Here is a 9,919-nt window from a genome sequence, read left to right as displayed (position 1 = left end):
GATTTCTCTTTGTTTGTTGTGGGGGCTGAGACTAGCAGACAGATTTGCAGGACTGTGCGTTGGAGTTGGTAATGCAAATATCTGCTTGCTTTTTTAGCAATAGCCCACCTTTATTCTGCCTTTCTTTAAATAAACCATAATAAAACATTAAATAGTTTTAGGGAATCATCTTCAAAACCAGATTCTACATTTGTGGCAGAAACTATGTTCAAAATCAAAGTAGAAATCTTTTGTAAGTTAATCATTTTAAAGTCTTACTGTACAATATCAGGAGAACAACTTCTTTTGTTAAATATTTCCATAAAGCAATGGCATGTGAAAAAAAGTTTTAAGTATAAAACTATATAAGTATAAAGTATATCTTATATCTTTTCAGCTAGTAGGAGCAGAGGTAATTGTCTATTTGGTCTCATTTGATACAAATCCTCCATTTATTTTAGCATGTGATGGCGTTGATTTTGTATCCTCTTTTTCCTCTGTTTTCTCGACATCTGTCTTTGGTTTGACTCGGTGTCTTCTGTAAAGACGGTAGCCTGGGAATTCATATATACTTAGTATTAAATAAAGAAATTGTAACAATTGCCTGAAAAAGACATTGTAGTAACATGTAGCCATGCAACATTTTCCTTCCCTATATTGCTAAAACATCCCAATACCTCCAGGCAGTTTCTTTAAAACTATGTTTAATTATTTTATGTCAACAGTACTCATCACTGGAAAAGTACATTTAGAAAATAACAAGGAAAACATTTTAAATTCTGCATTTGGTGTTTGACTGCTTTGTGTTCCTGTTGTGTGCAACACAATACTTTTAAAAGTATTGCCTGTCTCCCCTGGGAAGCTTTTGGGCTCCTGGCTGGGTCTGTGGGACTGACCCTTACTTCTATGCGAGGCCTGTTGGGCAGGAGCTGGGGCAAAGTGATTTCTCTGTCCCCACGCTGTTGCCTGACAGAGAGGCCGGAGTCAGGGCTGTGCCTCGCAGGCTGTGTCCCTGGGGCAGTGCTCTGATGTCAGGCAAGATAGCTGGTTTGGGAGTGGGATCATTATTTACTTAACTATTTTCTATTTGATTATTTATATCCCTTCTTGTTTTCTCCATATCCATGAAAAATGAAACTGATAATAATAATGATAGCTATAATGCTATAATAGAAAATATCTGTACTTTACCTGCTAAAATTAATAGTGCAAACGTCAGCTGGAAAATGCTGTAGATGAGCGGGAAAGTAAACATCAGTTCAAGTTGTTCAGGAGTGAATGAGAGCTGTACTATGGTTGAACATAGCTGAGTGTTTTGCATGCCTGTTTCCAGAGACACTGTACGACACCTGAAGGGAATAATAGAAGGATAATTGTGAAGCAGCCTGTGAGTCCTTATGCCTTTTAGTAATTTGGATAAGCAAGAAACACACACTAATGGATAACTAAGAAAATGGTATCCTTCACTCCACAAGTCATATGGTTGTTACCACCAGAACATACACAATTTCATAGTATGGAATCATAGAATTGTCTAGGTTGGAAGGGGCCTTTAAGATCATCGAGTCCAACCATTAACCTAACACTGCCAAAACTGCCACTAAACCACGTCCCTAAGCACCAATGTCTACCTGTCTTTTGAATACCTCCAGAGACAACAATTCCACTGCTTCCCTCGGCAGCCTGTTCCAATGTTTGATAACCTTGTCGGTGAAGAAATTTTTCCTAATAGCCATGCTGAACCTATGGCAGTTCCGCAATTGTAAAGTACTGTGATCCACTTTCAAGCCGTGTATGTGGCACTGACTATCTCCTCTTGTAATGATCCTCTAAACTGTAGGCTGCTGCACATTCCCGATAAATTTTACTGAAGTCCCATCCCACTTATAAGTCTGTTCTGTTTCACTCATTTGAAGTCTAGGCCATTGGCACACAAGGGGAAGATGTATGAAAGATTTGAGGAAATAGTATAGTCGGAATCAGTAAATAAAAATGTGCACAAGAAAAGTTTTTCTACACATAGTAACCCAGAAACAGTGTTGGGGAATGAGTGACTCTGTAGCATAGCTAATGTTTAGGGAGCCTTCTCAGCATTGATTAATCGTTAAATTAAACTTTTTTTTCACAGCTGAAAAAAGGCTACACGTCTTCGTCACAGAGAATTCCATACCTGTGCCAAGACAGACCAGCTATGCGGGCCAGAAAGAATCCCAGAGAATAGCCAGCTGCTGGAAATATGGTGCCAATGATCCATAATTTAGGTGAGATAATCCAGGAGCCTTTGTAGAGTATTCCCCCAACCACAGCAATGAGCACAATGAGGATCGCTCCCACAATGGAACCGACCTGCGAGAAGGAAGAGGAAGGACTGTGTGAATAAGAGATTCCAACAGGATTCAATGGCATCAAACATAGCGTCAAACATGCCTGTGAGTGTCTCTGAGTCACTGAAACTTCTTATTAAACATAAAACCTAAAGTTTATAGCAATGTAATTCACAGCAGGCAGGCAGATTAGATAGCTGCCATTTTTCCCAAACAGGAGATGTACGATGTACTTCAATGTGTGACTACAGATACAGATCATGGCACATTATTATAGATAAAAGGTATCTATTCCAGATACCTGTAAAACTAGTCTCTGGAAGCCTTGGTTATAATTGTACTTAGAACTGGAGATTAAAAATAATTTCACAGGTGTGATGTGAGAGAGGAATGGCGCACACATTAGAAAAATTTCCCCAGCGTTGTTGGGAAACTGACAGCCTAATATGTAGTATAATGCACTTTCCCTCCCCAATTCTTGAACAGTGACGCTGGGGCTTAATATAGTGTATGCTAACTAGATGCTAGATTGTTAGTGATAGGAAATTATTTGCCAAGCGGAGGAGTAAATCTTTAATGTGGCTGAAAATCTGTGTTTGAAAATTGGCTGTGAGCTTATATAGCATTTCTATGTAGACATAGTCACTGAGTTGATCTTCTTTCCCGTGGCTGAATGTACTGAGATCTTCTCTGTTGCTTGCCAATAAAAAGTGATAACTCACTCTCTTCTCAATATCCAAGTGAAATGTCTGCGCTTATGGCATATGTTGCCAGGGATCTCACAGGCAGACTTCTGGGGCTAAGCTTAGGAGAACCCATTTCTCAGCTAAAATGTGTATTCCCATTGAGCTGGCTTCATCAGTCTTCGGTTGAAGCCTTTTTAAGAGCACTGAGTGAACAAATACTTTTATCTGACTGAGCTATTAACCACATGCACCTTGGAAGAAGAAACATGGTCTGGCCATGACAAGCTCTTCTATTTCACCTGGCACACTGTCTTTGTGCTCTTATCTCCATTTCTCACTATATGGACCTTATATGACAGGTTATGGCTCAATCTTCACTTGAGGATTCATTGTCCTACGTAAAGCAAACTGTCAACAGACCCTACTGTGGGTTGCTCACCCACTCGGTAAGAAACAGGATGAAACGACGTTTTGCTGAGAGAGCAAGGAGAGTTTCTTTTCATGTGAGTGCAAGTCCATGGTTTTCCCTTAACTGATTAAACAGGAATAGCACAGTTTTGAAACCAGAACTCAACAGTATCCAAGTTCATAAGGAAGTTGTGAGTGCATTTAAAAATGCAACACAATAAGTTAAGAGTTTAAGATTGATTTAATTGATTTAAAAGGACTTTATTTATGCTCTATGCTTCCTAAGCTGAGAAATGATAACAAAGTATAGGTAGAATAACAAGTTGCCAGATTAGTTTTCTTCAAGAAAATTTAGAAAATATGTGTATTAACTAAGAATGGTTAACAAAGGCCAAGGGTACTCAACACGTCTGACAATCACTTTAAACCTAAAGCTAATGTTCAGAATGTTTAGTTTGCTGTTAAAACTAAATGCAGATAAGTTGTTATTGTTGTTGTTTTTATGATGATGATGGTGTGATTAGTTTTTTGCCAAAACCCTTATGTTTTTGATGCATCTGAAACTATCTTGAAAAGATAGTAGAATTTTGTGAGTAGTTAGATATTTAAGTTGGAACATTTACACCCTCAAAATTGCCCCCCCAAAAAATCAATTAACTGGTTTAAAAGTAATTTTTTCTTTTTTTTATGCAGAATGTTTTCATTTTTTATTATTTTGCATAGAAAAACTGCTTCCAGTTGGACTGAATGATTTTCCTTCCAATTTCAGTTTACATTATAAACTGAACTCAATTACTAACATAATTGTAGCCAAAGACAAAAGTAGGCTCTTTGGATAATGATGTTTTCTAATAATGTATGCAACTCATGCATGTTTGTGCAGGGGGAAAGCAATACATTTCTGCAGCATCTCATTTGCTTTCTGCTGAAAACTTCCTGGCTCTTATGAAGTCAGATACTAATACTATGAATAGCAATGCACTGCTTCAGCGGTGCCACTGATTCCATAATTTGTCCATAATTACTAAGGCTTCAGCCTTATATATCCTACCTTAAGTATGACTTTTGCTTTACTAGGCCATCTGTGGTTAACATACACTCCGAACGAAACAGGGATTATGAGAGCTACCAGTGAAATTCCTGTGAAAAAGAAGAGAGAAGAGAAGTTAAGCCCACGTATCATGCAGAAGTTCACAACAGGAGGGCAGACACTGTGCAGAGTGGCTGGGGTTACAGAGCAAGCCTTCAGAAGATGTTTCTGGTATCTTCTGGTATGTGCACCCCAGAGCACACATGTACGCTCTACCCACACCTGCCCATTTGCTTTTCTATGGAGTCTGTTATCTCTAGCAGCCTTTTGAAGTAATTGCCATTCTGCTGAGCTACATGCTCATTCACCTGCATCAGAAAGGCAGACAGAAATTTGAGTGTGCTAATCATCACTATCCTGTGATGTGAGTAGCTATATTAAAAGTTCATTTTGTCTGCAGGTGTTTCGCTACCATATCAACAACTGGTTTAGAGCTTCTTTTGTTTTAGCCTCCCCCCTTCAGTATTTATTTTGAAAGCACAAGCAACGTATGCGACTTTTTTTTTCCTCAGGACAATGGGAAATGAAACTGAAGAATATGAAAGTGACTCTGCTGGCTTTTAAGACTAGCACAACATGGAACTGTACTTGATAAGCGCTAGGGCCACAGCTCTGCAAAGCACTGGAGCATGTATTTCCAAATACTTTGACTATTTTCTCTTTGTAGCTGGATGAGATTTTTGACAGGAAGTCAAATGAAGCCACTTCTGGCTGTGTAGATTGCAGCTTTTCAAAGAGACTCAGCAGTTTTAATCACTTGCTTAATTATCCACGTGTACTTAAGTACTTTGCCAGATTATGGTCTCAGAACTTAGCACATTGCAAGATTGTGCCTTAAAGCTGTTACAAACACAGGGAAAGTGGCTATTCCTGTACAAATTATTCTATACTCTTATTCCAGTACCATGCAGGTCTCCAAACCATATGGAAAAAAAAAAACAAACCATGCACAATCTTGTGATAAATATCTGTACAATATTTATCATGACTTCAAGTCTTTTTTCTGCAGAACTGTGAATGAAGTGATCTAGGTACCTAATTCCCATGGAAGTTATTGGAAAGTAGGAGGATGAGTATTTTTAAAAATCTGGGGTCATTTCATTACAACTCTGCAGGATGATGACATAAAGGCAGTTGTTACTAGGGGGAGGATAAAGGACAGAGTCAGAAGGGAAAGTGCTGGTTCACTGGACTCACCAATGCTGTCGTAGGGGAGTACAATTGCATCAGAATCAGTCCACATCTTGGTGTAAATAAAGAGGCAAAGTGGCATCATTCCCATTGCAAGTAGTGTGGAGCAAGTTGTCATGCTGATGCTGCAAAGAAATCGGTTAGAGTGACAGCTCATCTCATGCTAGCCTATAGTCTTTCTCATTTTCTTATTACAGCTTCACAGTTTATGAAATGTTGGGCAAGAAATGCTGCTGGCTACAGTCAATTTGTCCTGTATATCAGGTTAAAAAAAAGCTAAATGGAAGGAATGGCTTCTGCTGAAAAGAAAGGAACATAAAATATCAATGTGTTCTGCAGCCACAGAAGAGTAACTTTCAATGCAAATGAGGCAGTCGGACAGGCAGCTATCAGGAAGGTCTGTTTGCCAGTCTGTCTGTCCGGCTGGCTTCTGAGAGGATGGCAGGCTGGACAGGGTCAGGTGGACATAAAATGGAGCTTTCCAATATACCAGCAGTTCTAGAGTGTTAAATTTTCACCCCAAAAGTCAACATCATGGAAAAAAAGTAATATTCGTCATCTAGGATGCGTGATCTAATAAAATTCCCTTTTCTGGCTTGTTTTGCTCTTGCTCAAAGAATAGGTGCTGAAAATTACTGAGTGAAGCTGAGAGTAAGTATTGTTCCTTCTGTGGTTTGTGCAAAAACATTTTTGTTTTAAAAATATAAAGTCTTGAAACCATCAGGCCTGGTACACCTTGTACTAAAAGATGCATTCTGCTACAGGAATGAAGAAGGAGAAAAGGGCAGGACAGCTAAAATAAGGAGGAAAATCTTGGAATCTGAGATAGAATAGATAAAATTATGCCTACAAATCACACTCCTCTGACATAAAAATAATGAGAGTTGGTTCTAGTTAAGGTACTTTGGAAACTTCCTTATGAGTCTCACTTCTGATTTCTCTTTTGTGTTGCTTGCCCTCAGAAAAGGGACTACTGACCCCCTCCCACAAACCGGGAAAATCCAGAGAAATCTAGAAAAATTAATACAAAGCCCACAGGAATATCTGCATTAATTTTGGTTCCTGTCAGTCTCTGCTTCAGAGTCATTGAACAGAGCTTTGTAGGAGCCTCTGGCAAGAGAGTTCCCACAGACAGAGAAAAAAGAGCCATGGGCTACAATTAAAGTCAGGTGAAGTTGCAAATGGATAAAAGAGCTTATTTTTCCTACCTCCATATTTCCTACATCTTCATACTGTCCCTGTATCTACATCCTGCTCCAAAGTCTGCACATTCTCTAACCCCAGTCCCTGTGCTCTCAGAAGCTCACAGGGGAGCTGTGGAGGAGAGAAGATGGTGTTTCAGAAGCAGTTGTTCTTCTGAAATATCAAGAGATGTCAAAACCAGATGTCCCTATGGGAAGCTTTAGAGTATATCATCTGGGTCTGAGTTACTAAGAAAGGTATAAAACCTCATACTTCACCTCCCTGTGGTTATATGTGCAGTAGAAAATTAATTCCTGCTCTAACTTGTGGTCTATTTGCACTGGGACGTTTTGAAGCAGGACTGTACACCGTGGTGATGAGTTGTTGTGTATAAACATGAAATATTATCAGTTGCAAACAAAACCCTGTCTGATATGATGGGCAGGCTTTTTATAATACTGTGGTGGCTCCAGAAACCAGCCAAGCTACTTATATTGTTATTCTTCTATTGAGAACTGAAGATGATTGCATTGCTGTCTCTGCTCTACTTCCCATATCCTCTGGTCCCTGCATTATTGTCACAAAGGTACTGACCAAAAGTCCTTGATTTCTTAAGGTAAGGAAGGGTCTTTACCTGAAAAACAGCCTTTTATAGGTATTTTCAGTTTACTTCACTCTCTGCCAGCATCATGGGATATAAACCCTACTCATATTTATAGCATCATCCATTTGGATTTTTACCATTGATTTCAGTAGCGCCGCTCGGAACATATGGAGCTGAGAAAACATAGTTTAGCTCAATGCATTCTTCCAAGGAAAGATTAGGACAGAATTTCAGACTTGTGCTGGATATCTTTCCATCTGTGGTTTCTTAGATCTGTATTTATTGAAATTAAGTGTCTTACAGTTCCTAATATCATAGGTCTTTCCTCCACAGTGAGGAAGTTGATGATTAGCAGAGCTGACCTCATACAAAATTTGAAAGCTGGTATTACATTAACACCTGTATGTGACAGAAAAGTTCACTATTTTCAAAGGATGGAAAAAATGTCTTATTAAAGCTACAAATATTAACATTCTTAGTCTATTCGCCCCAGCTCCACATCTTTCTTACTTCTATTATTTTTTCCATTTCTAGTTCAAAATGGCATATGATAAATTGGATGAATGCTCCAATTTATGTTACTCTGAGGGAAACAGAGAAATGATCCTGTTTATTTTAGAGCAAAGCAATCAGGATATAAAAATAAAAAGATGGCTCATTTTTAAAGGCTGTTAGAGTTAATGAATCCCCCTGTGGAATTTGCATCAAGAGTAGGGTTCACTTCTCGTGCATATTTGATGTCCTATGCCATGCCAGGTGCCTTACATATCTGTTTCTGAGTTCAGAGCACCCTGTCACCGAGACCATCACACTCCACCACAAGGAGTTTTTTCATTGCCCCCAGCGTGCAGAGCTGCCTTAGTCAGTGACTTTAAGCCTGTAAAACTTTCCCTCAGTTTGAAGACTTTGCAGAAGGTGCCAGGAGCATTACTGCCAGAATTACTGCAAGTGATTTTCACTTGTATTAGTTCCCAAAGAGAAAATCTAAGCCTTTCTATTCATTGTATAGAAAACAGAAGGAGGAAAAATATTTTTCCACAGGTGGTCTTTTTCAAGAAGCATTACTTCAAGAACTATTGCATAGCCACTATTTTGTACAGAGGATTCAGATCCTAAAATCTACCCTTTTTTTTTTTTAAATTTTTTTACTGCCCAAGATCTTGGGAGAAACAAAATCACAAAAGTAGTTCAAACTTGGACAAAGATTTCATAGTTGTCAGTATCTTACGGTCTTCATAAACGCTATTTTCTGTGGAATCTGAAGATTTACAATAAAGATATTTTTGAATATACACAATGCTGTTGTGTTATCTTCCTCATGAATTCTCAACCAAACAAGGAGATTTGCTATTCTGCTAATATTTACTACTATTACAGTAACTAAACATCTTTACAAGAAGAAACCTCCACCATGCATGGGCCAGGAAGCTAAGAAAAAAAATCAGACAGTCCTTTTCAATATAAAGCTTATTATGTGAAAAGCCACATGAACTACTTAGAGAATGGCTGCTCTTACCTTAGGTCCATGTCTCCATCCACCCAGTAGGCGATGACATTGGAGGCTGTGCCCCCTGGACAGCATCCCATGATCAGCACCACGACAGCTTGAATAGGAAGAATGTTAAAGGCCAATGACAGCAAGAAGGCTGTGAGAGGCATAATTCCAAACTGGCAAAGGAAACCCACAAAAATACCCCAGGGTCTTTTTATGTGGCCCAAGAATTTCTTAATTTCCACATTGCAACCCATGGAGAACATCACCAAAGCCAGCATGATTGTTAGAACAGCACTTAAAATTACGCTCAAAGTTTCATTAAAATTATCTTCTGGTAACACACAAGATGCGCCACTGCAAATAGTAGCATTTGCTGGACAAGCCGTGGAGTTTTCTGCCAAAGGCCCAGTGTTAAATTGCTGGGAAAGAAGGTATGTCTGCATTTTGAAATACAGAACCGCTCAGTACATCCAAGGAAAACTTTCAAGCCTGTGTAAATGGTTGTTTGTCAGCGACTCCTTTTAAATGATCCAGGAAGCAATAAAGTGCAATAAATACTGGAACACTGTTGCTATTCTTGAAGGGTTTGGCACAGTGCTGATTCATATAGTTATAAAAGTTGCACTTGCTCGGCATACTGACAATTAATCATTTATTCATATGATAATGAGGAATCCCACATCAAGAGGATAGCTGTGTTAATATTTAAGAGTGTAAAGGAGGCTTGTGGTGCAGCTGAGCATACAAAATGAGAAACACAAGAGGAAGAGAAAGTTTAGACTTCATTCTTGGAATTTCTTGCGTGCTTTCAGGACAGCCACTCTTGTATGCACCGTCACTGGCATAACAGGGGTCTCTGGGTTCGAAATGATCAACCGAAACATAAGAAACCATAAGTAGAGGTCCTGAGCTAGCATTTGAAGCTGCAAGTCTTGCTAAGTGAGGCAGCATTCATCATGA

General features: G+C 39.0%; 1 protein-coding gene across 1 annotated transcript; it reads right to left on the bottom strand.

Moving 5' to 3' along the window:
• Positions 1-399: 399 nt before the first annotated feature.
• On the bottom strand, positions 400-9,402 carry SLC10A2 (solute carrier family 10 member 2). Its single transcript, XM_074154928.1, has 6 exons — positions 8,981-9,402; positions 5,685-5,803; positions 4,449-4,537; positions 2,150-2,325; positions 1,171-1,328; positions 400-533 (listed from the first exon to the last, which is right to left on the bottom strand). Exons 1-6 carry the CDS (start codon positions 9,400-9,402, stop codon positions 400-402), a joined length of 1,098 nt encoding a protein of 365 aa, XP_074011029.1.
• Positions 9,403-9,919: the final 517 nt, after the last annotated feature.

This window comes from Numenius arquata, chromosome 1 (genome assembly GCF_964106895.1).
Source record: "Numenius arquata chromosome 1, bNumArq3.hap1.1, whole genome shotgun sequence".
Lineage (NCBI taxonomy): Eukaryota > Metazoa > Chordata > Aves > Charadriiformes > Scolopacidae > Numenius > Numenius arquata.
Note: the sequence above shows the minus strand (reverse complement) of the source record. Positions and strands in the feature narration are given on the sequence as shown.

Bases quoted from the DNA above. Each gene is read 5' to 3' on its own strand.
- SLC10A2 (XM_074154928.1), bottom strand. From the start codon at position 9,402: ATGCAGACATACCTTCTTTCCCAGCAATTTAACACTGGGCCTTTGGCA. The intron at 5,804-8,980 runs GTAAGAGCAGCC...ATTTCTTTGCAG, and splicing joins GATGGAGACATGGACCTAAG to CATCAGCATGACAACTTGCT. The intron at 534-1,170 runs GTAAAGTACAGA...ATGAATTCCCAG, and splicing joins TGCACTATTAATTTTAGCAG to GCTACCGTCTTTACAGAAGA.